This window comes from Phoenix dactylifera, unplaced genomic scaffold, assembly GCF_009389715.1.
Source record: "Phoenix dactylifera cultivar Barhee BC4 unplaced genomic scaffold, palm_55x_up_171113_PBpolish2nd_filt_p 000488F, whole genome shotgun sequence".
Lineage (NCBI taxonomy): Eukaryota > Viridiplantae > Streptophyta > Magnoliopsida > Arecales > Arecaceae > Phoenix > Phoenix dactylifera.
Window position 1 is genome coordinate 114,191 of NW_024067908.1, and position 25,799 is coordinate 139,989.

Sequence of the window (25,799 nt, forward strand, 5' to 3'; positions counted from 1 at the left end):
ATTTCCTGATCCTCATGAGTTTGACATTTATGCTCAGTGCAGCACTATTGACCTTATCTTATATTCACAACTCTTAAATCTGTCTGATATATCCAAGCCCTACTCTTATGCAACTTAAGAAATTAATCTTTGATATGTTACTATACTGTGGCATTTTGGGCCTATTGTTCTCTTACATCCTAACCCACAGACATCATTGACTATAGTCTTATCCTGTATGATTACTCTGAAGCGTTGCAGGCGCATGATGACCATACAGCACTTTAAAACACCTCAACTACATCAATCTGTATCTTTAGAAATTTCTCTGTTATCTTTTTGTTCTGAAATAATTCCTCAGCATGTTTTTCTTGGTGCAACTCCTAAGCCTTTTTAGCATGTTCATTCCTCACCATTCTTTTCTCATCTTGTTTGCTTTGATCATTATAGTTGCTTAGTGTTCTAGACTGGACAACATTGTGGGTCTTTCTGCATTTTTATGAAAATTTTCTTTATCGGCAACAGCAATCTTATCTCACCGTGTAAGCACTTTGTCACTTTATTATCAGTTTTTAATTCAATGCGATGTGCGTTGATCTTTTTTTTTCAAGGGGGTGGGGTGTTGATGGTGAAAAAATACAGTGGTGATATGAGATCAAACCTGAAACCCTGCCCAATAGGAGAGGATGCCAATCAATTGAAAATCAGATGCTTTTTTATCTGTCCACCATTTTGTTTAATAATATCAAGATGATGAAACTGCCCAGAATTTGTTTATCATGAACTCATTTTCATTCCCGTTTCTACAAAATTTGCATCTCAGATACTCTGCTTTTGTTTTACAAATATTTAGACCCTTAATCTCCAAGGCTTAACTCGATATTCTCAATATAGCAGACTCCGGTGCCTCTCTCATCAACTAATGCTGTATCCTGTCCATAAAACTACACCATGCTTTCTCATAGTTAGCATTACTCAGCCACATGATTTTTCCAAGCATATTGTGATAATTAAGGTTGAAAAAAAATGATAAGTTTGACCACAAAAATTTGTTCTTTCCTTTTTCCTTTAGGATTTGGGCAGGGAATTCCTTGTTCGCATGTCTTACATGGAAATATATAATGAAGAAATTAATGATTTGTTGGCTCCAGAGCATCGGAAGTTACAAATTCACGAGAGTATTGAGGTATCAAACATCCTGACTTATTTAAACATATCGTTATTCTCATGATCCATCCAGTAATTCTTCCCTCCTCTTTTTTTTTGTAACTTACCTCCTTTTTGTTGAAGAGGGGCATATATGTTGCTGGTTTGAGAGAGGAAATCGTTACTTGCCCTGAACAGGTCCTTGATTTAATGGAGTTCGGAGAATGTAGGTCTTTCTGCATTCTTTCTTCATTTTACGGCACTGGTTATTTTCTAACAATTGAAAGATGAAATTTATGTTTTATTTTCATCCATGAAGCTCATCGTCACATTGGAGAGACAAACATGAATCTTTACAGTAGCAGGTCTCATACAATATTTCGCATGGTAATTTTCATGCCTTGGACCTTGTATATTTAACAATGAAGTTCTTTAGCCTTTATTATTTACTATTTAAGTGGAACTTCAGATAGTTGAGAGTCGGGAAAAAGTTGAAGATAGTGATATTGTTGATTCTTGTGATGCAGTTCGCGTTTCTGTTCTGGTATGTGATGAAGGACATATTAGCTTTTATCACCTTTTTCTTCATTCTTTATCTATTTCTTTTATTCTCTCTCTCTCTCTCTTTGGGTATTGTTTGGATTGTCACCTCATGAGTAAACCTGAGAATTTTCTTGGTATGTTTAGAATTTAGTGGATTTAGCTGGTTCAGAACGTGCTGCAAAGACTGGTGCAGAAGGTGTGCGTCTAAAAGAGGGTTCCCATATTAATAAAAGCCTACTGACACTTGGTACTGTTATAAAAAAGCTAAGCGAAGGTGCAGAGAGCCAAGGGTAAGATGTAAGATTTGCTGCAATGGTTATTTTGACTAATCATGTAAACTGCAAACAGTTCCTTATGGTGAAAATGTCTGATAGGAGTCATGTTCCATATCGGGACAGCAAGCTCACTCGGATTTTGCAACCTGCACTCGGCGGAAATGCAAATACTGCAATCATTTGTAACATAACGCTTGCACAGGTAATACTTAAATTGCCACAAATTCATTAGCAAGGACTAAATTTGTCATATTAAAATATCGTAAACCCTTGTGTAAAGATCTACCTCTGTGCTGTTTCCTTATATTTCATGTTATTATGCTGATATGAATTCCTTAGCTCTCTCATTCTTGATTCACATGATCATATCAGTAGCATTATTTTGCAGTTTTACTACTATACTAGGCCTCTGAATTTCTCCTTATGCTTTGTTCTTTATACTTATCATTAGTAGTTGTCTAATCAAGATCCAATAAAGGAAGATTTATAGCACATGTGGATTGACATGACAGTCTCTAGGTGCAGAAAATGTACTTAGGGATACAATTATGCCTTAGCTAAAATAGCAATAATAACTTTCCACTTGGGGTTATATGGTAAGTGGAATTGCCTGGCAAATGTAGGAGAAAGTTTGTAGTGTTCTCTTGGAGGAGAAAAAATTGGAGCACTTAAAAGGTTCTCCCAAGTTGAAAGAATGGAAATTATGGAATGATCTCATTTAGCATAAAGCTTCTAGCAAGTAAGAAGAACAAAAAAAAAATACTGCTACTTAGAATGATTAAACATAAAATTGCCTAGTCATAAATGTAGAAATAACACGGGTGTTAACAATTTTATGTGATTAGATCTTCTTGTGAAACATGTTCAGCTCATTACAAAATCTTTAAGGAAGAGTTTCATTTTGAAGGAACTATATCTTTATTATCAAATTAAATATACTTGTCCACAACATTTAGATGAAAGACCCAAATCTGAACTGTGTTGCAACATATTAGTGAAATTTAGATTGTGAGGACAAATATCTGATGCAGTCTCACAACAACCACATATTCACCTTGTCTTGGCCTAAAGACTGTTAGAGGTGCACGAAAAGTACCAATTACTAACATAGATGGGCTAATGCTCTTTCTGGGGAAGTTTTCATGACTGAAGATGGGGTTTCATGGATCTGGGCAGGTATTAGGATTAAATTTGCATCGATGAAAGGGAACAAGATATATGGGACCAAGTGTATAATGAAAAGATGTTTCGACAACAATTATTTAGGATGCCAAAAGGATCAGAATTGACATGAGAGTGAGCATATAGGTCAACTAATTCCAAGCAGCTCATGGAACGTATCAATAATGAGGTAGGAGTATCTTATATTAAACCTAAACGTCCCAGGGCCAAAATAGCTGCAATAATGGGCAGTTTAAAGGAGAGGGAAAAGGTGAAAGAATGTACCTTAGAAATTAATTGAACAAATTGTTAATCCAGTGTTATACAATTACATTCATTAGGCAATTGATTGTCGAGTAGGTTGACATTTGGGGAGTGGGGTGGGAAGAGAGGAAGTGATATTTCTGACTCTCTTTTTACTTGGTTGGAAGAGTGCCCAAAGATGCTAGATGAAGCTTGGGGATGTGAAAAAAGATGAAGGGCACCAGTCTTTTATGGATGTTAATGAAGATATGCTGCATTTATATATAATATTGTCCTGAAGTTTGTCGCTTTCATCATCTAGGAAGTAGAATTTCATACCAAGGGAAACATGTGACACCATGGTTCCCCTCATGAAATTTTTCAAGAGTCTAGCCTCCTCAGATTTAGGCAAACTTTTTGGTGATTGCTGAAAATAGGTCTTGTGAGTTTGATGATATTTTGCTAGAATACCGGAATACGGTCAGAGATAAATTGGTGGCCTTTAATGAACTTAAGTGTGCATAAATGACATGATCGAATCGTTGGGAATATGTTATTGCTTGTTATTATTAGGGCCCACCTGGCCTTCGAAACCGTGCAAGAGTTACATCAGTGTAGCTCCATGGCGGCATTGTTCTTAAGAATATGTTGGAGCACTGATAAATATCTAGAGCATTTGTCATGAGCCAAGTAAGTTTGTAGATTTCTAGTGGAGATGAGCCTATGTCAAGGGCTAGTGCTTGGTCTGAATGTGAACAAAATCTCAAGAGGAAAGTCATAGTTGATGAGTTTATTATTGGTATCCTGAAGTACGCTATTGGCAAATAGTATAATGTTGGTTCATGATATGAAAACATTTTTGAAATTCAAACTATGAGGCATGCCGTGGAGGATTATGGCTTAAGGACCATATAAAAGGGTTCTAAGCGATGTAATTTAAGGGGTAACAAGAAAGATATACAAATGTAGAAAGTCATACAGAAATGGTTCATGAGTAGACATGTATGCTGGGATAGTGTCAATTGTTTAAAATAGTAACAGTGAGACAACTGAATTTTTCAAATAATAGTGGCTCTACACCAAGGGCACTAAGATCTTCTACATTTGTCGATATTATTTGACTTCACTGTGTCTCTAGTTTCTTGGTTGGTTCTGTTTAGGTTGTCATGTTAGTTGAAGCAGTTTCTATTCTTTAAGTTGGTTTTTTTAATGCAGGTTCATACAGATGAGACAAAAAACACTCTCCAGTTTGCAAGTAGAGCTTTGCGTGTTACAAATTGTGCATGCGTTAATGAGGTCATTCTCTTGTTCAATTTATTTTCGTCACTTTAATTTTTCATGCACTACTAAATTTTCGTGTTTTTTGTTTTTCTTTGAAGAGAATTAGCTTTTCTATATGCATTTATGCTGTTTCCATTTTTGATGTATCAAACTGTTTATCAACACAACCATGGGTTACATTTTCTGTTCATTAACAGATTTTGACGGATGCCGCTTTATTAAAGCGCCAGAGAAAAGAAATTGAGGAGCTTCGAGCAAAACTGCTGGTTTGTGTTGTTGCTTTGGTATGACTTTTTCGTATATATATTCAGACCCTTCATGATAAGCATTTTTTTTTCTAAAAAACTGTAGAGCTCTCACTCAGAGCATTTGGAGGAAGAAATTCTGAACCTACGAAACACACTATTACAGGTCAGTGATTGTCTTAACTTTTTTAATATTTCTTCTCTAAAAAGACAACTCTATTGTTTGTTGCTACACATGTTCTTAAGTCAGACATGTTCTTTAGAGTGAGCTTGAGAAGGAGAGGATTGCTTTAGAGTTGGAAGAGGAGAAGAAAGCTAAAGATGACCGTGAGAGGAGATTGCTAGAGCAAGCAAAGAAAATTGCAAATCTTAGTTCATTGGTTTTATGTTCGGAAAGGGATGAGAAGAGAACATACCTCAGTAAGGTTACTGTTTTTCTGCTCTCTAAATGCTTGCATGTTATGATCCATCATCAGTTCTATGAATGTGAATTTTCTAATCATTTTATATTATTATAGTTTTAGATAATTGTCATTTTTCATTTTTTAGTTCACTTATTGACCATGTGGTTGTTTCTTGGACCAGCTTTTCATTCTCTTGCTCAAGCTACGATAATGCCTAATTTCCTTGTGTGCCTGTTAATTTATTCCTATGTTATAGATGAGAAATTTAGTCTCCTTTTTCCAGCCTTTTTTTCTAACAAAATAAAATGAGATAAGAGTTTCAATGCCCTCTTCATTAATTAGGTATATGGTGGATTTAATGCTAGGCCACTATCTGATGAAACATCTTTTCTTCTAATGGCTTATAATTTTTAATGCAGAACAATTTTTCTCCCAGTATGTTTTATGACCACTCTATTTTAAGGTTAATGTATTCCTTTGTTTTTCTTCTTTTTGTTTCCTTCTTTGGTTTCAGGTGTGCTTTTCTTTTTGCAAGATACCATGCACGTGCCCGTTCATAAAATAATTCTAAAATCTCTAACCTGATTAATAGTGGCAGTACTTATCTTTGGCATTGCCTGTTATATTTCTGTATGACTCAGCTGACCTGGATACACCTAAGATATTTTTTAGATTGTTAGTAGCTTGTCTTATTATGAAGTATATGTTCTGCATTATCAATATTCTTAGCCCAACTATATGAAATTAACAAATCAACTGTTTTGGATGTGTACTGATTCTCTGCAATGTTCTCCTATCAGCATCAATTCTCACATGGCATGTTTTTCTGTACATCAACTTTGGCATTTTATCTATTACCTTTTCTTAATTTGCAGAATAAAAGACGGGTTACATGGTGCCCAGGACCCTCTTCCAGGAAAGGTACGAATGAGGTAAGTACTTATCATTGCACCCACTGTTGTATAAGATATATCACAGTGTAACCTAATCACTTTCCAATGCACATTTGATCTTTGGTTCTTCATCCTCCTGTTTCTGGGAGTTTAGACTTCCACAGTTAAGAGTAGTCCCTTTAAATGATTTCATTTATACTTCTTATAATCTTATATGAATTCCATTTGAATTATTTTTTAAGTGAAAAGCTTTTTAATTAGGAAGACAATTTTAGAAATTAAACAATGCATACTTCAAGTTCAGGTCCACACTCCAGATCAGGCAGCTAGTATTATAGAGTCCATTAGACACGAGCGAGATATGGGTTTGCCACTTCCTTTTGAAGAATTAATGCATGAAAATGAAGCTGCAATGGATGAAAATAATGGTGATGCCTGCTTACCTGATAGCGCTGAGAATGAAAATGAATGCAAGGATTTTCTTCTTCCTGATGCACATGCTTTGTTGCATGTTACCAGCAGAAGGAAAATGCATGTCAAGGTGGATGGCTCGTTTCTGGTGTCTTTTATCATTTCATTGTTTTCCTCCATTTGATCTAGAAGTTTGACATTCAATTGCCTACATTACTTACAGGGAGGTAGTGAATTGGCAGTAAATCATGCAGAATATGAGGACAACATTTTAGAATATGATGCCCAGGTTCTCGTTCTCCCCCTTCTCTGCTTATATGCTGTATCCGTTTGCTTATAAATAGAACAGCACTTCCATGCAGAGAAGGAATAAGGAGAGTGAATCTGAAAGCACAACCAGTAAGTTTGTGGAATCAGAAAGCACTCCTGGAAAGACAAGTTTCATCTCTTCAGTGAGTCAAATAAGTGGGAGTGCATCTTGTGAAAGTAAAAGCTTAACTGCAAGAGAGTCAGAAGCAATTTTTGTGATCAAACAACTCCAGGATCAGGTCTCTTTATAAGTCTAGTACATTATTCAAGTTTAAGATCTTAAATCTGTATTATGATTACACTATTTTTTTGTTTCATGCAGATTAAATCACTAGAAATGGAGAAGGTTGCAATGCAGAGAAATTTGGAAAATGTTATGAAGTTGGCAACTGAACAGAATGCTTCATTCAGGGAGAAGTATGAAGAGGTAAAATCAGTTAAATTTTTCTAGAATCTAACTTTATTTATTCCACCAGGCTTTCAAATACAAGATTATCTTGTGATGCAAAACTTCTTTTGCTTGTTGCAGTTTTTAGTTGGTGTAGTTCAATTTCCAGAAAATGAGTTACCTAAATTGCTCATAATAAGCAGGCCTGTTCCAGGTTGTTTTGACCTGGACAATGAGTTGGATTGCCTGAATTGCCAAGTCTCATGATTTTTGAGTTGCAGTGAATATTGGCCTTTTTTCTTTATCCATATCAATGGTTTATGCATATTCAATTTTCTCATCCTTGTTGTCTCTGTGTTATTTTGCTTTGGCATGTTATATCATCCATGCATGCATTTCTCATCAAGCTTTATATTATAAATATATATTGTAGTAGTTTTAGTTGTTACTTTGTATTGTTAAGCAAAGCAGTTATTAATTCATTAAGTCTAATACTCTCCTTAAAAATTGGTATCATCATGCACTATAGATCTGTAATCCTGAACCTTCAATCAAAGAATTAGGTCATGAATGATGTCGGAAATAGTATGCAGGTTGTAAGTTGTGTTACATGTAACAAACAAGTTTTTATCATACTACAATCTATTAAATGCCACTACATGGTTGACTCAAAGCAGCTAATACACCCCCTGTGAAAAATGCATATTAGCAGGACCTAGGAAGTTTGTGCATAGATAATTGAAACTGGTGATCCTGTGAAAGTCATGAAAATGCCAACATGCTATAAAATGGAGATCTTGTTGAACGCAGCGTCTATCTTGATGCTGATAAAAAATGTAGTCACTATTATCCCATGCTTAATTATTCTCGTAAGGAATTACTGTTATACAAATCGCACTATGTTGCTAGCATTTACTTATTATTTTTTATGATAGTTACTGTTCATCTAAGGTTTTAAAACAACCATAACAAGTAGCTAGATTGTGATCCTTTACTCAGTTTTGTTGAATGAAATGGCGAGACTTCTCTTGTTTCTCTTCAGCACGGTGAAAATTAGATTCATGAAATGAGGAGACTTCTCTCCTTTCTCTTCGGCAAGGTGCAAATTAGGTTCATGGGTTTCATCTAACTTATGACCCTGTCAGATTTTACTATGAGGTTCATGGGTTTCATCTAACTTATGACCCTGTCAGATTTTTGGAAGTGCGATACGATCTACTAAATGAAGTCTAGGGATCATGGGTATAGATATACGATTACGTTTTTCATGTTAGTAGAAATTTGCCATAATCAATTCGTCCACTGTCATTCATCGGCATACCTTGTAGGGATCAACTTGATCGCTGCAATCTTAAAGGAAGCATCGCTAAAGAGCTTCAAAAGGGCTATTTTGTATGAAGTGTCGTGCTTAGCTTTCGATTTTTGTGTGTCCATAACTTAGGAGCAAGAAACTTCTAGCTAGGGTGCTATACCCACTTCAACAAACTTGTCCTTGCATCTGTTCCTCTGTGTTTCCTTATTCTAAACTTTTTTGAGGGATTTGCTCCATATCTCTGCATCAGAAACCACTTCTAAACCCGCTTCCGCTTTTGGTTACTAAGATCCACAAAGCACCGGTATCTAAAACATTATTAAAATGTTGTGTATAAGGAGACCAATTGATTGGGTCAACATGCATAAACACGGGGTCGGCGGAACTGTCCCGAATCGGGTGGTTCCAATCGTTCCAAGCTATACAGGCAGCTCACTGGTACGGTTCCGACAATGAAAATGAAATCCGTTGCCAGAGGCAAAGAAGGAGAAGGAAAGAGAGGAAAAGAGAGAGCGAGCGGGGGAGGGAGGGAGAGGGAGAGGGAGGGAGGCTGGTGCCTGGGCAGGAGGCCTAAAAAAATCGCTTGCCGACTTTACCTAAAAATTGTGATTTTTTTAGGCTCGGCCGGACCTCTGTTTCGTTTGAAACAGGGAAAGCGGCTGCAGCCTCGCCTCCCGCCTAGGTGCCGGCGTTCGCCGGCCTTCCGCCGGCGTTCACGACCCTTCGCCGGCGTCCTCCTCTCTTCCTCTCTTTCTTTCCCTTCTCTCTCTCTCTCTCTTTTCCTCTCTCCCACGACGGTCTGCGTCGCCCTCTTCTCTGTTGGTATAGGACCGGTACGGTACAGCGTGGGCCCGTACCGACTCGTGCCACCAGAGAACCGGTACGGTGCCCGGTACCGGTTCTTCTGACCTTGCACAAACATGTATTTTTGTGGCAGTTCCTACCTTAATATTCCCTTATGTTGAGTTATCTTTATTGTCTCTCTCATTTGCTTAAGCATCAAAGATTTTCCATGTAGTATTGTTCTATCTCAGTTGTTTGCTCTGTCATCATGTATTATGCTTATTTTTATTCTGTTTTATGTGCAAGTGAAGGATCATGACCTTGGGCATGCATTAGCTGGGTCTTGTTTTTTGAGGTTTTTATCCATCATAATAGTCTTTTCTGTTGGAAGAAGAATTACTTGTCATACTCTTCTAATAATATTTAAGTGAACCAATTTCAATCTTTCTTGTCAAGTCAAATGCCATTGCTTCTTTGGGAAGTTGAACGTTGTTGGAAATGTTTAGGGTTGAAAATGAGGATTCATAGGTTTCTTGTCCAATGGCAAACTGTTTGGGTGTATTTAGTTTTCAATAAAATCAATGCCTTGATGGCAGTGGAAGTTCACATTATGCATCTTGCATATTGGTCAAACATGGTTCAATTTGATAGAACTGTTTTTTTTTCTAGTTCAGACATATGGGCCATAAAACAGTGTGCAGAATAATTCCTTATATCCTTGTGTGATCCTCTGAAACAATCTTTTTTTTCTTTCTTTGCAGTTGTTTTGAAACTAATAGAATTGTGTATAGTGTAGAGTTGCTAAGGTTTCATTACTGATTGAACATTAAGAATGAACCTGTAATAACTTTCTTTCTAGCTTGTACTAGATCCCTTAACAGAAAAGTTGCTGTTGCATACAGTTCTTACTGAGTTTTATACTACTTTATCATCTGCCATTGGGTATGGGAGCTCTCTATTATTTCTTCCGATCAGTTTGAAACCAATGTATGTTCTTGTCACATATGATTGCAAGCTGTTTGAATCAAATGTTTGATATGCCATCAATCATTGTCTCCTTTTTTGCATGTAGCTCCATCAAGAGGCTCTAAATGCACGTGAAGAGGCTAGAGTGGCGCATGAACAAGAAGTATCTCCTTGCCTATCTGTAATTTTATGTTATATTCTAGAGTGGCACATGAACAACAAGTATCTCATTGCCTATCTGTAATTTTATGTTATATTCATACCATCAAATGATTAATTTTTACTTGTTTTATTTATTAAACCCTTATGAATTCTTCAAATATCTTCATAAAATTGTGCTTTTTTTTTGTTGGGATATGTATACTTCATAAGATTGTTTCAAGGTTCTTATTGGATGAAACTTTTATTCACATGGCATGTTTCAGGAAAGTAAAGTTGATTCATCCAGTAAGATTTCAATGGAAATCCAAGATATAGCATTGCAAGTTGATCATTCAAGAAACATGGATGATAATATTGCATCCATTGTTGAAGAACTCCTGCAAAACTTCTCCATCCTATCAAAATTTTTACTGGTAACATGTAATTCTAGTTGCTGTCTCAGTCTATTATACACGCATACACACCACGCGCAAGCACACATGCACATGCACACATATTCAAGTTCTTCCATTTGAAATTGTTGGAATCAGAAGAGTGGATATATGTTCTGTCAATAAAATAAGGTACAGATAGCTGCCTTTGCCTTAATATGAAATCGACTCCAAATGCTGAAATTTTGAGCGCTTTATCTTGTCTAATGATTTACATTTTGTCGAGGGCGGGCCTTGCTGCAACTGCAAGGTTGCTCCATTATGTTCTTAGTGTCATGCAAGGTACGCGGTACCGAACGTACCGACATACCGGTCGGCTTTGGCAACGGTACGGTACCGGTGCTGAATTGAACCGATACTGTACCGATGGGGCTGGTTCGGTCTGGTTTCGACCCCATCGTCGTTTTTTTTTGTGTGGAGTTCTCTCACTTGTGGATATTTTTTTGATGTTTCTATGTTTATGTTTAAGGTTAAAACTAGATGATGCAACTTATTACTTCCAAATGATTCAAATAATGAGATGAAGAACATAAAATATCTTCAAATTAAGATACAATCAATTACATACATTTAAAGCACTCGCAGATATCTAAAATCGGGTCGAGTGGCGATGCTTCTCGTCGATATCTGGATCATCAACATAATATGGAGGCAGATCAACCCATCCCTCTAACCAAGCGGCGTTGTAGTCTTGTATGCTCAATTCTCGAGGAATGCACGTCGGATCATAAGAACTCTCGGATCTCTCGCTGAAGCTCTGGCTCTGAGAGATGTTTTGATAATATGGCTGTGAAGGGGCCCATCTGAATATGCCGTCACCAAAATCCGATCCGTAAGATCCTTCGGGCTGCGCAGGGTAGTAGCTACCGGAAGATGACTCTGATGCACCATATTTATAGGCTGGCTGAGGCTGCGGATAATAGGAAGACTTGGAACTTGATACATCAATGGATCCGACTCCACATGGGAGGTCATCTGCAGCTGCATCTTGGCCTCCTGAACGACCTCGAGGAGCCCTTCTTTGATATGCGATGGTATCCGACCGGCCTATATCAGACGGTCTACCGTATTCCGTATCTTATGTAGCATGCGTAAACTGAGACTCATCGGTGTATCGAAAACCTTCCTCCGGCTATGTCTCATAAGTAGTACCATACTGTCCTCCATTCCCTCCATGGCTAGTAGATCCATCACCATCAGAACTTTCATCGCTGCTGATCCGAGTCTCCTCGATACTCTTCATTGGAGCCCTTTCATTTTCTTTTCTCGTTTGCTGGGATTGACGCCCTCCTGATCGAGTCGACTGGGTGCTAGAGCATCCTCGTCCTCGCATGAGAGGATCATCTCTCTGAACGGGAGCGTCGTACCAGTCATGCGGTGACTGGCTCCCCTCTAGCCACGTCCTATCAGCTGTAGGAGTGTGTGGAATGTTGCGCTCAGGCCATTGCTGTGGATCGACCATAGCCTCGGTGGCTATGATGTTGGCTGGTCGTCGAGGCGATCCTAGCTCATCAAGCTCGGGCTCTTGCTGCTGGGCCTAAAGCCAGTCGAGCATAGGATTATCATCGTCATATGTAAAAGTCTTATAGATGGGATCTACATACTTGAGCTCCACTTCCTCCTGAATGCATTTTAGCTAGCCTCAACCGCAGATTGTAGTGCACATAAACTAGGTTATTGAGGCGCTTTTATGTCAAATGGTTCCTCTGTTTGCTGTGGATGAGGGCGAAGGTGGATCAGTTGCACTCACAGCCACTCGAGGAGACCGTTTGGGAGAGGATCCGGATAGCTATCCGCTTAAGATTTTTTGCGGATCCGCCAAAATGAATCCACCATTCAGCTGCAAAAATATTGAAGATAATTATATTTTACATATATGATGGCCTCATAGTTGAAGATAATTCAGCTGCAAAAATGTCTTGCAGATTTGTATTGTAGCTGGATTTATAGTTGTCTTGCTCACGACAGCTGGTCATTGTCCAAAGCTGTGGCTGCCCTCTCTAAATAATTTGATCTGTGAAAAGAAGCTTGTTGTAGTATGTTAATAATATAAGATCCGATATATCTACATATGCTACTAAATCATAGTTACTTCTTCTATACATGACGCGGCGACTTCTGGATCAGGCTCCATCTTATAAATAACATTATGCAAAGCATCAAAAGTTCATTATCTATACCAATTCCACTCTCGTACTGGAATTGGAGATTCAGGTAGTATGCTGCACATCGATGACACCATCTTAGTATAATTATACAAATATATCAATCAGTATAATTATCAATATTATCGCTTACTTGCTAGATGCAATTCCCTATCCATTTGGGCTTCCCACCGCCGCTCAATGATGTTGATGTACTCGTGGGCATGGGCTACATTTGCCTCCATGATCTGAGCCTTTGCCTTCTCCATCATGTGATACAAAAAGCCCATCTGAGGGTACCTCTCGCTATCCATGGCCCGCAGCACTTCATATAATGGTTTGATAGCCTTGACTATCGCATTGGCCTGCTGCCAGAATGACTGTCTGCTTACCAAGTCTTCCATCCTGCTTCCTTCAGTGCTGGCCTGGGCATATCTACTTTTCTGCCACTCGGAACTGACAAACATCTGACGTAGGGCTCCTTTTTTCTCGATAAGGCTATTAAGTGCAATGTAGTTCGTAGCAAACCGTGTGACTCCTGGTCTAAAAATCTCTTTTCATGTATACTTTCTTATTAATGAAAGAACCCAAGTATGGCTATAAATATACCTGGTGATGCGTTGGGCTATCTTCACTATATGTTGCATCCTACGGATCTTTCCAATATCCATCAGGATGAGGTCGATGCAATGTATAGCACATGGGGTCCAGAAAATTTGTGGTCCCCGCTCCATCAAGACCTCCCCAGCCAACTTATATTGCGGCCCATTGTCAGTGACGACCTGCACGACATTCTCCTTTCCAATCTGATCAATCACCTCCTCCATAAGTCTGAGGATGTATGAGGCGTTGTGCACCTTATCCGAAGCATCAACTGACTTGTGGAAGAAGGTCTCCGTATCACAGTATGTCAGAAAGTTGATGATGGCCCGCTTTGTCGGACCGGTCCAACCATCACACATCGGAGTAAGCCCACATGTGGGCCACTTGCTCTTATATGAGCCAATTCAATTCTGTAGCTCTTCCTTATTGTTGTCCAAAAGCTCACCGTAGATGTCTTCGGGTCTGGAGGATCGACACCAGGACCGGCAGACTGTATGGCGGAAATGGCAGACTTGTATGTATTGTCTGCAGCATTCGCTGGGATGTGGCTGAAGTGGAACCAAGATCCAATAGCTCGCCGCATATCCTTCTTCTTCTCCTTCTTCCACATTGTGTCTATCCTTTGCTGCTTCGAATCTCTCCTGGGGAAGGCATGCAGTTCTACATCATGGATTGACGCTCCTGGTGGAATCCCTCCAGAAGACTTCTTTCGGCTACCAAAACCATGCAGGATAGATGCAATCCGGCCACGTCCTCTGCCCTCGCCCTCCCTGATTGAGGTTGTCTTTTGAAACTTTGGATCTTGTTTGCTTCTACCAGAACCGGCACCTGACTCGAAAAACGAGGGCCCAAATCGAGCCCGATGCCTCGCCACCTCCTCCTGCTGCCACCGATCATCCAGACTCGCCCGCATGGCAGCCTGGATCTGTGCCTCCTCCTTATCTGGACCCTCGACCTCCTGTGATTCCATGAAGTGATAGGAAGGTGCTTCTGCAGCTTGGCGTTCCACCTCCGCTTTCTCCTTCGCAGCCCTCTCCTTGGTTGCTTTGATCTCAGCGAAATTTTTCCTCATCAGCTGACGGATGTTCGGTGGGCACTCCGAGCACGCAGATATCTCACGAGAATTATCGGCTAAGTGCTGCTTTAATCTGGTTACCTCTCATCCCTTAAAGCACTTGTGGCAATAATTGTACTGGAACTGGTGCCGTTTATTGAGCATCTTCCCATGCTCCCAACCAATATTACGCTCTTGGAGTTGCCCTCTCCTTGATGGCTCCATTCCTACGACCACATTAATTTTTTTTAAATTTTAAATTATTTTTAATAAAAAATTAATTTGAAATTTTTTTAATTAAATTATAAATTATATTAATTCTGTAAAAATAAAAGTTAATGTCACCATTAACATCGTTCATATATCGACAACATATAAAAAATTCAAGACGAAATGGAATCATTTAATCATTTCCTATTTTTTGGCAATTTTTGACTTAATTTTTTTAAGCAATTTAAATGAAATATTAAAAAAACAATGTAGGGGAAAGAAATTTTACCTTATTTAGTTTTTGCTGGATTTTTCTTGAAGAAAAACGACGTTCTCTGACCTTTCTAAATTTTTTTCACGCCTTTGTCTTTGCCTTTCTCTTCTTTTCCTCCTCCTTTGTCTCTGCCTTTCCTTTCATCTTATTTCTGGCTTTGGCTGATGAATTGTTCGGCTTTTATAGCCGAACAAATGCTAAGATAACCACGCTACGGGTGAAGTAAATGGCCAGCGCTGTGGCACTTTTGAAAGTGCCAAAGCGTATGGCACTTTCAAATGCCGCCATTTACTCTTCGCTGTGGCACTTTTGATGGTGCCACAGCGTGTGGCAGGGTGGAAATCATCCGAAAAAACCACCCGTTAAGGCACTGTGGCACTTTCGAAAGTGCCACAGCGCTGGCACTTAGTGCGTGGCTACGGCCATGCGCTGCTCCCTATTGCCTCGAATAGCCATGCGCTGCCCCCCATTGCCTCGAACCGGTGCGAACCGCTCGGTTCGCACCGGTACGAGGCAAAAACCGACCGGTTCCGACCCAATTTGGGTCGGAACCGATTTCCACCCCCGTACCGGACCGATGCCGACTGGCACCGGTCCGATACGGGCTGAACCGACCGGTACAGGTCGGTTCAGCAAACACTGGTGTCATGGGTTCAAAACACGGAAACAATTTCTGCGCACATGAGGGTAATGTTGCATACATTTGTCCCTTCTTAGACCCTGCAATTGTGGGGGTCCCGTGCATTGAGACGCTCTTTAATAATTTACATTTCTCGCCCTCCCTTGAAGCTAATGTTTTTGACCCATAATTTATTGTTTTAAAAATACTATCATTAATCATTTGAAAAATGTAGATATGCTTAATCAGTCTTTAGTTTTCACTCCTCAAAATGATACCTTCTTTTTATACTCATGATGCTAGGGTATCTGGGATATGTTTCTATTGACATGTTTGCTGGATTAGTTGTAGTTCATAATTTTATTATGTTTTGTGTTAAATTTATTTTGGAGGTCTCAAAGGGACACATCTCTAGGATATATGGTGGCCATCATACCAGGAGTTGAATCCAATCTTCTTCCGACTTTTAATTATGAAATGGTGCAGCCCTTTATGAAAGAGTTGCATGGTGGGATACTCTTAAAACTCTTAAACCACCCGTTGAGGCATTGTGTATCCTAGGCACACATTATGAGAAGTTTGTGAGAGTACCCATTTTGTCCCACTGATATTAGGCTTTTTCTTTGTACTATTTATATAAGCATTTGTGCTTGACTAGATAAAGTTCACCCTTGATTTGTATTATTAAAGTGCACATTAAGGCTATCTGGAACTAGTTCGTTTTATCTTGGGTTCAAAACCGGTAAACCACCACAAAATTGTCTGCACTAAGCTAGGGTGAAACATTTACTCTAAAGAGAATGTCCTCTATAATGTGCCTTAAATTTGGTGACATTTTTCTGATTTTTGTTATGCAGAAAATATGAAATACATTTTAGTTAGTTGTATTTGAGTTAGCAAAGATGAATTTCCTAATTCAGGGTTTCTCATTCCCTCTCCCATATCCTTTCTACAATTATCTTAATCTAAGGTTAGGGTCCTGAGTTTTTTTTTTGATGCAAGATTAAGGGTTTTAACACCAAGAATTTACATTTCTTGTTATTCCATGCAGGCATGAAAAGAGATTGCAAGTAATCGGGTTAAAATTACCTCAACCGTCATCTAGTGGTCGACTCATGGTTGACCAATGATCGAACCCTGGACTCATGACCTGGAAACTAGAATTGTTTAAACTTGGTCAACGAGGTCAAAATACCAATTTATTTTTTCATTTTAAATGAGATTACAAATCTTTAAAAGAGGCACGTTCCAATAGCCTGTATAATACCACTACAACAGTCTTCGAATGTGATTTTTCTAAATTGCCTGATGAAGTTAAAGGTAAAGAGTCGAGAAAGATGACATATGTAGTTCTTAATGACAGCTGATATGATGTTTCCAGTGTAATATCTTAGGTATGCTATTGGAGGAAGCTCATTCTTTAACCAACGTAGGGAAGTCATTAACAGCTGAGAAATGATATTGGCATGTGCAATGTAGCTATGGAGATCGTAGTTGGCATAGAGGCTTGGACTTGCCCAGAAGGGTCCATAAAGAGGAGGAGGATGTGATAAAACTTTTATGCAACATTATGGCTAGGATTTGAAGAATTTTTTTCCCCTGTTCTAAAAGAATGCAAATAATTATGCTTGAAGCTGGTGTCTTGTCAGTAGGACAAGGTTTGTTGGTTATATTTCAGTATTTTACCAGTCATTTGCTGCCATAATGCAAGTTTGCTTGTTACTGGTGTTTTCAATAGGTCATTGAAGGCAACAATTTCTAGTGTCAAGGTGTTTCATTCTAGATTGATCAAAATGGTTTATAAATCATTCTTACCATTTAGCTTTGTGCTATGACTTCCTATGGAGAACTAGCTTTCAAGCTGCTTTTTTCTTTTTTGTCTTTTCTTTTTTTTTTTTTTTGGGGGGGGGGGGGGGGGGTTCTTGAATGCTTCTTAATATATTCAAAATTTTCAACTGTCCCCTGATGTTAATGTACGTAATGGTACGGATCTCTTATCTTGCAGTGTGATCAGAAGAAACACCATGAAAATAAATCACAAAAGAAACGAGAAACTAATTGGAAGTAAAAAATGCAAAATCAATGAATAAAAGTAATGTATTTTTAGGATTTTATAAATAAACTAATGATTCAAGATAATTGAAGGCATCGGATCTCACATCCTATTGAACCTTCAATGTCACACCTTAGGTCTTCATAGCGCTTTGTTCAAAGTTATCTGGCATTGTACCAAGCTCCCCTTTTTGACTCCATATGCACCATGAATTTATCATGCAGCATCACGTAGTGCAAGAGATTTGAGAAGAACTAAGGAGAAGAAAATTATTGATGTGTAAAAATATGAAGAGTACATGTGCATTCATTGGCTGTAGGACCATTTACATTGAGATTGATGGGTGCTTTCAAACTCTTCCTTAAGTTTTAACTTTTGAAATAACATGAGGAGGAAATTCTACTTCGAAACAAATTTCCGGGACTAAGCACTATGGCAGATTCGGGTTTCTGATCATAGAATCAGGTTTATGATCATATAACTTGCGCTGTTAGAAATTTTACATGGCAAGGAAAGTCTTGTCAGATTTACTAATTCTTCTCCTAATGGGCTTGCTCTTCATCCGCAACTTGTTGCTGTACTTTTGTTTCTGATGGTGGAAAGGGGCACCATTTGGATATTTTGATGGCTGGTCATCCATCATCAGTTGTTTTGGCATTGAATTTGCGCTATTTCCTGACAAACACTGATGCTGGCATGCGGATCAACTTCTGGATGGCTAGCTCAGTGCCATCTGAAGGTTCAGACATCTGGAACCTGCTGTCAGCTCTCTCTCTCTTTCTCTTCTCTTTTCTCTCTCTGTCTCTGTCTCCCTCCCTCTCTCCCTCGCTCCCTTCCTGGTGCCTTTGCACCACATCAGATGTGCTGAGGACGTTTTTCTTTTGGAGATTCTAATGATTGATAACTCTTCAAGTTTGATCCTGATGTTTAAGAAACATCTTGAATTGTAGTTACCCTCTTGTTTTTTTTTTAATAATAGGTACTAGCTCTTACATGCTTACCTTTATATTTCTGTTGCTCAGATCAACTAAGAGGCCAAATTGTTAACATCATTGGACATTGTAGCTTTTGTTCTGTGCTAGTTCTGGTTTTCTAATTTTCATTACTGCTACTAAATTTGGGAAAATCTGTTGAACATGCTGTTTTAACTTGTGTTGATACATAAGATTACATATATGACGCATGTTGATTAACATTGTTATCTTCTAGGAGGTGCACAATTCTGATCATGCATAAGAATAAATGGTTTGGTACAAAATTGTGAGTTAATGGTTTGAGGTCTTATCAAGAGAGAGCAGTGGTTTAGAACATGCATGTCCCTGTTAGGGCACAGTGATTGACTTCTGTGATCCTAGATGTAATTAAGTTGCATACAACTGTTCCTGCTAAGAGAAATATAGTTGCTTTCTTTCTCCATGTTCTTAGCTTCATGACAGAAGCTGGCATTGCTTTCTTCATAAGCTTCTCAAAGGTTTGTGTTGTTTATGGCATGAACTTTTCAATATAGTCCACCTAATCTTTGTGTTCCCCCTGTCATTCCCAGTTTACCTTTTCTTGTCTATAGCTTCACATTATCAATATAGCCAATTTGGTTGTGTTAGCTATCTAAAAATTTCTTAGAGGTCTATCTTGCATGCTTTTCCAGGTTTTATGTTTATCTTAACCTTGTTCATGTTATGAAGGAACTCAAGTCATTTGCTAGTGAAGATGTGGTGCGGTTCAAGTCCATCATTAGCGGGCATGAGAAAGTATGCAGATTTATGAGGAAAAGAATTGATGAACTTGAGCTAGAAAAGGTGTAATTGAAATATCTCGAGATTTGGCTCATTACTTGTTAAACGAAATTTTTAGGTCTTGACACAATGATTTGGCTCAATGCAGAACCTCTTGCACAATCAATCTGTTGATCAACAGAAACAAATCCAGGAGCTTAAATCTGATCTGGATAACCGCGAGAAGGCTATGGCTGTTAGTGACTATCTATTTATCCTCATTTCTTTTCTTTGAGAAAATTGTGCTATGGTAAGGTTTTTGATGATTTGTCAGGAGCATGGTCTTCAACATGATTTGGAGAAGGATGAGCTCCTCTGTCGAGTCCTTGGTCTCCAGAAAGAAGTATCATGTTTATCATCTTCTTGTTTAACAAAGGAAAAGGAAAGCCTGCGAAAGGAGCTTGAGAAGACCAAAATGAAGTTGAAAGACACAGAGTCCAAGCTCAAGAATGCCATCAAGGATAAAATAAAACTTGAGGTTTTTTAGCCCCTGCCGTTTCTCTCTACTCCTTTTCCAATCATTTGCTTGGTGTTGACCTGTTTATGTTGCCAAAAAAAAATCTGTCCACAGAGTGAGAAAGCACAAGCTGAACGGGAGATAAAACACTTGCAATGTCAGAGGGCTATTCTTGATCGTGATATTCGGAAGCGTGATTCTCTCATTGATAGAAGGCGTGAGTCAAAATCAACTGATTTTACTAAGCCAAAAGGAGTTAACAGTGCAGTCGAGCAAGCTCTCCAGGTGAGGTTTACTGATCTCGAATGGTAGGACTGAATCTTGAAATTGTTCTATAGGTTTGTGATCTGTCATTTTACATATGAAATGGTACATTAGTCCAATATTTTTGTTCACCCAGCAAAAGACTTGTTGAGCTTGTTGGGCAAGGCTACCCAAATTCATTTTGCAACAGATTTGTAATTTAATCATGATCTGTTTCTCAAAATAGTACAAAACATATCAAGCGTAAAGGCTAGCTAGTTGGTATATTCTCCAGCAGTATATATTATTTCAGCTGTTGTGGCTGTTGGAACTCACTTATGTTCCTTATATTGTTTGAGTAGATTTTCTTGAAAGTAATAAGTAATTTAATGTTCAACGCATCAAAATGAAACAGATAGTGTTGTTTTCAGTCAGACTTTGTTAATTATGTTCTCTAAGAACAAGAGTTAAGTATAAATATAAATATCAGCTGCTTTGGAGGCCAACAACCCAAATTTATATCCATCATCTGTACAAAACGACCGGTGTAAGCATTTTATAATAAAAAATTTAGATTATGGATATGATATACATGTATTTCCCTTTTTCACTTCTGTTCAAATAAGGACAATAGACTGAGGGTTTGCTGAGGAAGAAGCTATTTGAGTATTGTAGGTTTATGTGATGAAGTTCCCTTTTTGTGTTTTGAAGTATTCTAATATTAAGGTTTATTTTGGTCAGCTCTGAAAGCTTTAACCTGATATACCTTCTATGATGTTACAGAAGTTACTACTAATTTCTTCCCGCAGTTTTTAAAAGTGCCATGATGGCTTTTGGTGGTACTCATTATTGGAGTAACCTAAGGCTATCTGACAATATCCGAGCACCCTAGTCTATTGCCAGCAACTGCCCCGGAAACATAATACAGTCACCAGATCATCTTTGACTTCATTTGTATTATCAATATCATAAGATGTCTCGAGGTACACATGGTGTACATTTTGTTCAAGTGCTCACTGACAATTAGGAACGCTTCAACTGTATATTATAACCTACAAAATCTATACCAAACTCAGTAAAGTATATACTGAAGTCATAAATAAAACATAAAAAATAAAAAATGCATATCATTGTTGTTTTAACTCCAATAGTAGAAATTGTTGAGCTTCCATGGTTGTTCAGCTTACTGAAAGGCTTGAGATTGGGTATAGCATTTTGAATAAAATAACCTTTTGGGAACAATTATTCAATATTTTATAGTTCAATTTGATTTTTTGAGAAGGTGCAGTTGATATATCCCACTTCCACATTAGCATCGGCATGTTTTTTATATGAGAAGTATAAGAAAATTATATTTTATGTTAGGATCCTGTGGTATGTTTGATAGTGGAGTTATGATTTTTTGTATTTTAATGGATGTGCGTCATGGTTTGTACATACATCTGATTTTAGATTGGTGCAAGTCTCATGGCCCCATCATGTTATAAGGATCTGGCTGCATAGATTTTAATCTTGAACCAATATCGAAGTTTGTAGTGTTTGTGTGTGGGAAACCATTCATGGTGGCCTCAGATACGTCTAGTGTCCAAGCACACAGCCACCATGACAAGGTTGATGAGAACTATTAGTGATGGTTATTTTTGTAAATGAACACTCAGGATGAGGCTTGCTTATCTTGGTTGATTGTGGAGCCTCGGTCTTTCTGCTAATACTCATGCTTGCTCCCTTGTATTCATGCAATCTATCTTCAGTCAAAATTTTAATCAATATTTTTTTGGACATTTCATGTTGAGCTTTTAGGAAGACTACCAAAAGCTCGAAGTGCACGCTTTTGAGATGGAGGCTGAAATTGCTTCTTTAAAAGAAGCTTTGATAAGTGCAATTGGAGAAAAGGAAGAAGCCTTTGCAAGCAATGACTTCTTGAACGCAGAACTAGAATCTTTTTCTGACAAATGGAATGAAGCAGATAGCAAAATTAAATTGTTAAACGAGGAGGTCGCTGTTGTGGTATGCTTGATTGTATCTCCTCAAATTTATTGGAGCAAAGCTTCTTCATTCTTATTATTGTCAGTGTGCTTTTTTCTCAATTAGTTTTTCTTTTTCATGCAAATAATTCATAGGCTACATTTTGCAGACACAAAGGTTGCATGAATCTGAATCCTTTTCCAAGAAATTGGAAGCTTCTCTTGATTCACTGTACAAAGAGAAAGAAGAGATGGCAATGGTGATCAGATCCTTCCAAGTACCTCAGAGAGGAATGCTGCTTTCATATATTTTTATATAGCGCCTAACTATTCTCATTTGATATGCAGCAACTTACAGATGCCCTTCTCGAAGTGGAGGCTGAAAAGTCAACATGGTCAGCCAAGGAGAAAGCTTTCACTGAGGCCAATGAGAGATTAAAGATATCCAATGATGAGATTTTCAAGTTATCAGAAAAACTATCAAAGGTATTCTTAGATATGACTTATGAGCATCACCTTAAGCCCTGGTCCATCAAATTTGTTTCACTCTAGGGTCAAGTATAGTAAATCTATTAGCTTGAGTTAGCTTTGTTGAGCAAGCAAGAACATTCTTAATGCTGAAATAGAATGGGAACTGTAGCTTCACTGTAGCTGTGGAATACAAAATGGATATTCTATTAACTATTGGGATATCATTGTGAAATCTATTAAAAGATTAAGGGACATTTTAATTAATTTATCATTTTTGTCCATAGGAGAACAACGGGAAAGCTTCTAAAACAAAAAAAATGGAACATGAGAGTAACATGTCTACTGTGTAAAATTTATCCTCCTGAACTAAAGATATTCTATCTCAAAGCTAAACTTTATTTATAACATTATAGTTCAAGTGAAGACACAAGCAATGATCACTTTGTGTATTGGAAATAATTATTTGAAGACCCATGGCACGATCACTTCGTATATCTTCCTGAAGGAAGAAAGAAAATTTTCTAGAACATGGGTTCTTGTCATTCTTCTCTGTTTTCCTAATACTTCCACTAAATTTCAAGTGATCTCTTTGTATCATTGAGGTTAATCTTCCAATAGATCATTTTGCACCAATATGTTTCTTTGACCTTGTCTCATTAAATATTATACTTCAACTCTTTATGATAGTTAACTAAAATCTATTGCTGCAGGTTATAGATGGATGGTCTCTCTTTTTTTTAAACATGAAAAAAGAACATGTTTGAAATTGACAAATATAGAATATAGAGTGAAAACCATGGTCTGCCGAACCGGTCCGGCCTGAAACCGGTACCCAGACAGCGTGGATACCGGTTCTAGCTGTTCGGGTACCGGTTCCAACTATTTTTGGGCTGGTATCGATCGGTACGCATACGTACCAGCTGCGTACCGGTCTTGTACCGGCCCGTACCGGCCGGTTCGTACCGATACCTTTTTTTTTTACCATAGCACGTGCTGTGGTGTGAGAGCGCGTGGCCCGAAAGCACTCCCTCGGGGCAGAGCACCCGCATGAGGTTCCCCCCATGTTTTTCTGTGCGCGGTTCAACCGCGCGCGGCGCGCTTTCACGGCATGCGGACTCGATTCCCCACGCTGGGAATCGCCCCGTGCACGATTTCCCCGCCTCGCGCGGGCCACAAATGCCGCTAGCTCTGGCGCGTCCGCGCGGACGCGAACCAAAAAAAAAATAAACAAAAACAGAGACTGGTTCATACCGGACCGGTTTCGGTACAAACCGGTCTCGAACCGGTCCGGTAGGCTATCGATACGTCTACCAGTATCGGTTTAGCGTACCTTGGGGAAAACACTTTATTCAAATTGATGCACATGATTTCTTTTTTCCTAATGTGAAAGTGTAAGTTCTATTCCTATTATTTTTCAAGAGATGTGCAAAATTGATAGATACGCCATTTGCAGATAATATGTTGTCACTGTTCGATCAAGAGTGTTAAACATGAAACTAAAGTATGGGAAAGCTTTGAAAAAAGCCTAAACTTAAGTAAACTAATTACAATGTAATATTAGTGGAGATATTGACAACAATGAGGGTTTGGTCAAATTTGATAGCCAAGAAGCACTTGAGTAAAATCATTTTCTTTAGCTGGCAAGGGTTCAAAGAATCAGGTTTTACAAAATTGGTATAATAACTTTCACAATCACATTGTTGATTCAGCTTTGGCAGACTATGTTGGATATATGTACCAGATTGTAATACGACTTGCCAAGGAAAGTCCTTTTGTTATCTTGGATCTATGAGACATAAGAATGGAGAAACGAGCAGACAGATTTAGTAGTATCAGAGTAAAGTGGATGTAGTGGAGAGTTGCTTCTTGTGGTGTTTGAAAGTTCACACTTAAGGCTGAATGAAATATTCTATAAAGCAACTGCAAGGCCTGCAATATGTATTCATTAAGAATGGGCATTTAAGAGGGTCCAAATGTATAAAATGAAGTAGAATGAACAGGTTGATGTGACTTAGGAAAAAGGATGCATGTTAGCAGAAATAATTGAGGATAAAGTGTGTGACATGGTTTTTAGTATGGACCTGGAATCCTTTGAGCAACCACCATGCAATTATTTGTCATTTCACAGAAATCTATAGTCAACCTTTTGATCAGTTTTGGCTTCGATGAGTGTTTGAAGCATGTATATAGTGTTTGATGACTGTAATTAGTAATGATCTTAACTCTTAAGTTTTGTGGGCAACCTAGGAATGCGTCACAATGAGTGGAAGTATGTGTTGTGAGGCCTTTAAGGCATGCATAGATAACTACATAGTTTTTGCCTCAGTTACAGCATTAAACTTGATATGGTGACAATCCAAAAGTAGCAATACCCTGATGGTAAGAAATACTCTAAAACCTAATAGTTTTCAGAGAATTTCCTTGCTTATCTTTAGCATATCTAATGGCATATACATAAAGGACTAGCTGGTCTTAACTGCTGAGAGACAAAAGTGTTTTTTCTCTCTACTGGTCCTCGAGTACACATATCTATTACTGATCCTTTGCAAGATCAGGATGAGACCTTTCTGAATTGCTAATCCATGTTAGGTCAACATCAAGAAGAGATGGGCCGTGGTGGTCCCTTTTGGACTGCCCGGATCTCATAATTGAATACAAAGTTAGATCTACATTGGGTATCACCTGAATCCCCCCGTCTATCCTCCTGAGGATAAGTTTGGTTTCAAACTCCGATTCGAGCAGGAGTACGCCACGCTCATTTGGCGGAAAGAAAGCCTATATGGCTGGTTACCTTTTCTCAGTGTCAAGCAAGAATGCTGGTTGAAGAGAATATTCCCGATCATCGCATAAGCTGAGCTGGGAATTCAGCATTAGATCATCGGCTAGCTGACCCCAGGGCTTTGGATATTCTGTATCTATCAACTCACCATGTTGATGGAGTATTAAATTTAACTTTATAGCTGACAGTTTGTATATCTTTGAAGAGACATCAATTTGCTACAT

At 38.4% G+C, this 25,799-nt stretch overlaps 1 protein-coding gene across 1 annotated transcript in view; it reads left to right on the top strand.

The window, feature by feature from the left end:
- LOC120106187 (kinesin-like protein KIN-7I) overlaps positions 1-25,799 on the top strand; it is a 36,986-nt gene that overhangs the window by 3,252 nt on the left and 7,935 nt on the right. Inside the window, exons 4-27 of the mRNA XM_039119096.1 lie at positions 1,052-1,165; positions 1,270-1,351; positions 1,445-1,512; positions 1,595-1,669; positions 1,813-1,958; positions 2,043-2,145; positions 4,563-4,643; positions 4,826-4,894; positions 4,980-5,039; positions 5,137-5,298; positions 6,153-6,209; positions 6,475-6,711; positions 6,805-6,870; positions 6,944-7,129; positions 7,213-7,317; positions 10,446-10,502; positions 10,765-10,914; positions 19,572-19,685; positions 19,771-19,857; positions 19,936-20,139; positions 20,233-20,403; positions 22,162-22,368; positions 22,496-22,585; positions 22,674-22,811. Of these exons, the coding sequence (XP_038975024.1) occupies positions 1,052-1,165; positions 1,270-1,351; positions 1,445-1,512; positions 1,595-1,669; positions 1,813-1,958; positions 2,043-2,145; positions 4,563-4,643; positions 4,826-4,894; positions 4,980-5,039; positions 5,137-5,298; positions 6,153-6,209; positions 6,475-6,711; positions 6,805-6,870; positions 6,944-7,129; positions 7,213-7,317; positions 10,446-10,502; positions 10,765-10,914; positions 19,572-19,685; positions 19,771-19,857; positions 19,936-20,139; positions 20,233-20,403; positions 22,162-22,368; positions 22,496-22,585; positions 22,674-22,811 (2,829 nt within the window). The remainder of the gene's footprint in view (positions 1-1,051; positions 1,166-1,269; positions 1,352-1,444; positions 1,513-1,594; positions 1,670-1,812; positions 1,959-2,042; positions 2,146-4,562; positions 4,644-4,825; positions 4,895-4,979; positions 5,040-5,136; positions 5,299-6,152; positions 6,210-6,474; positions 6,712-6,804; positions 6,871-6,943; positions 7,130-7,212; positions 7,318-10,445; positions 10,503-10,764; positions 10,915-19,571; positions 19,686-19,770; positions 19,858-19,935; positions 20,140-20,232; positions 20,404-22,161; positions 22,369-22,495; positions 22,586-22,673; positions 22,812-25,799) is intronic.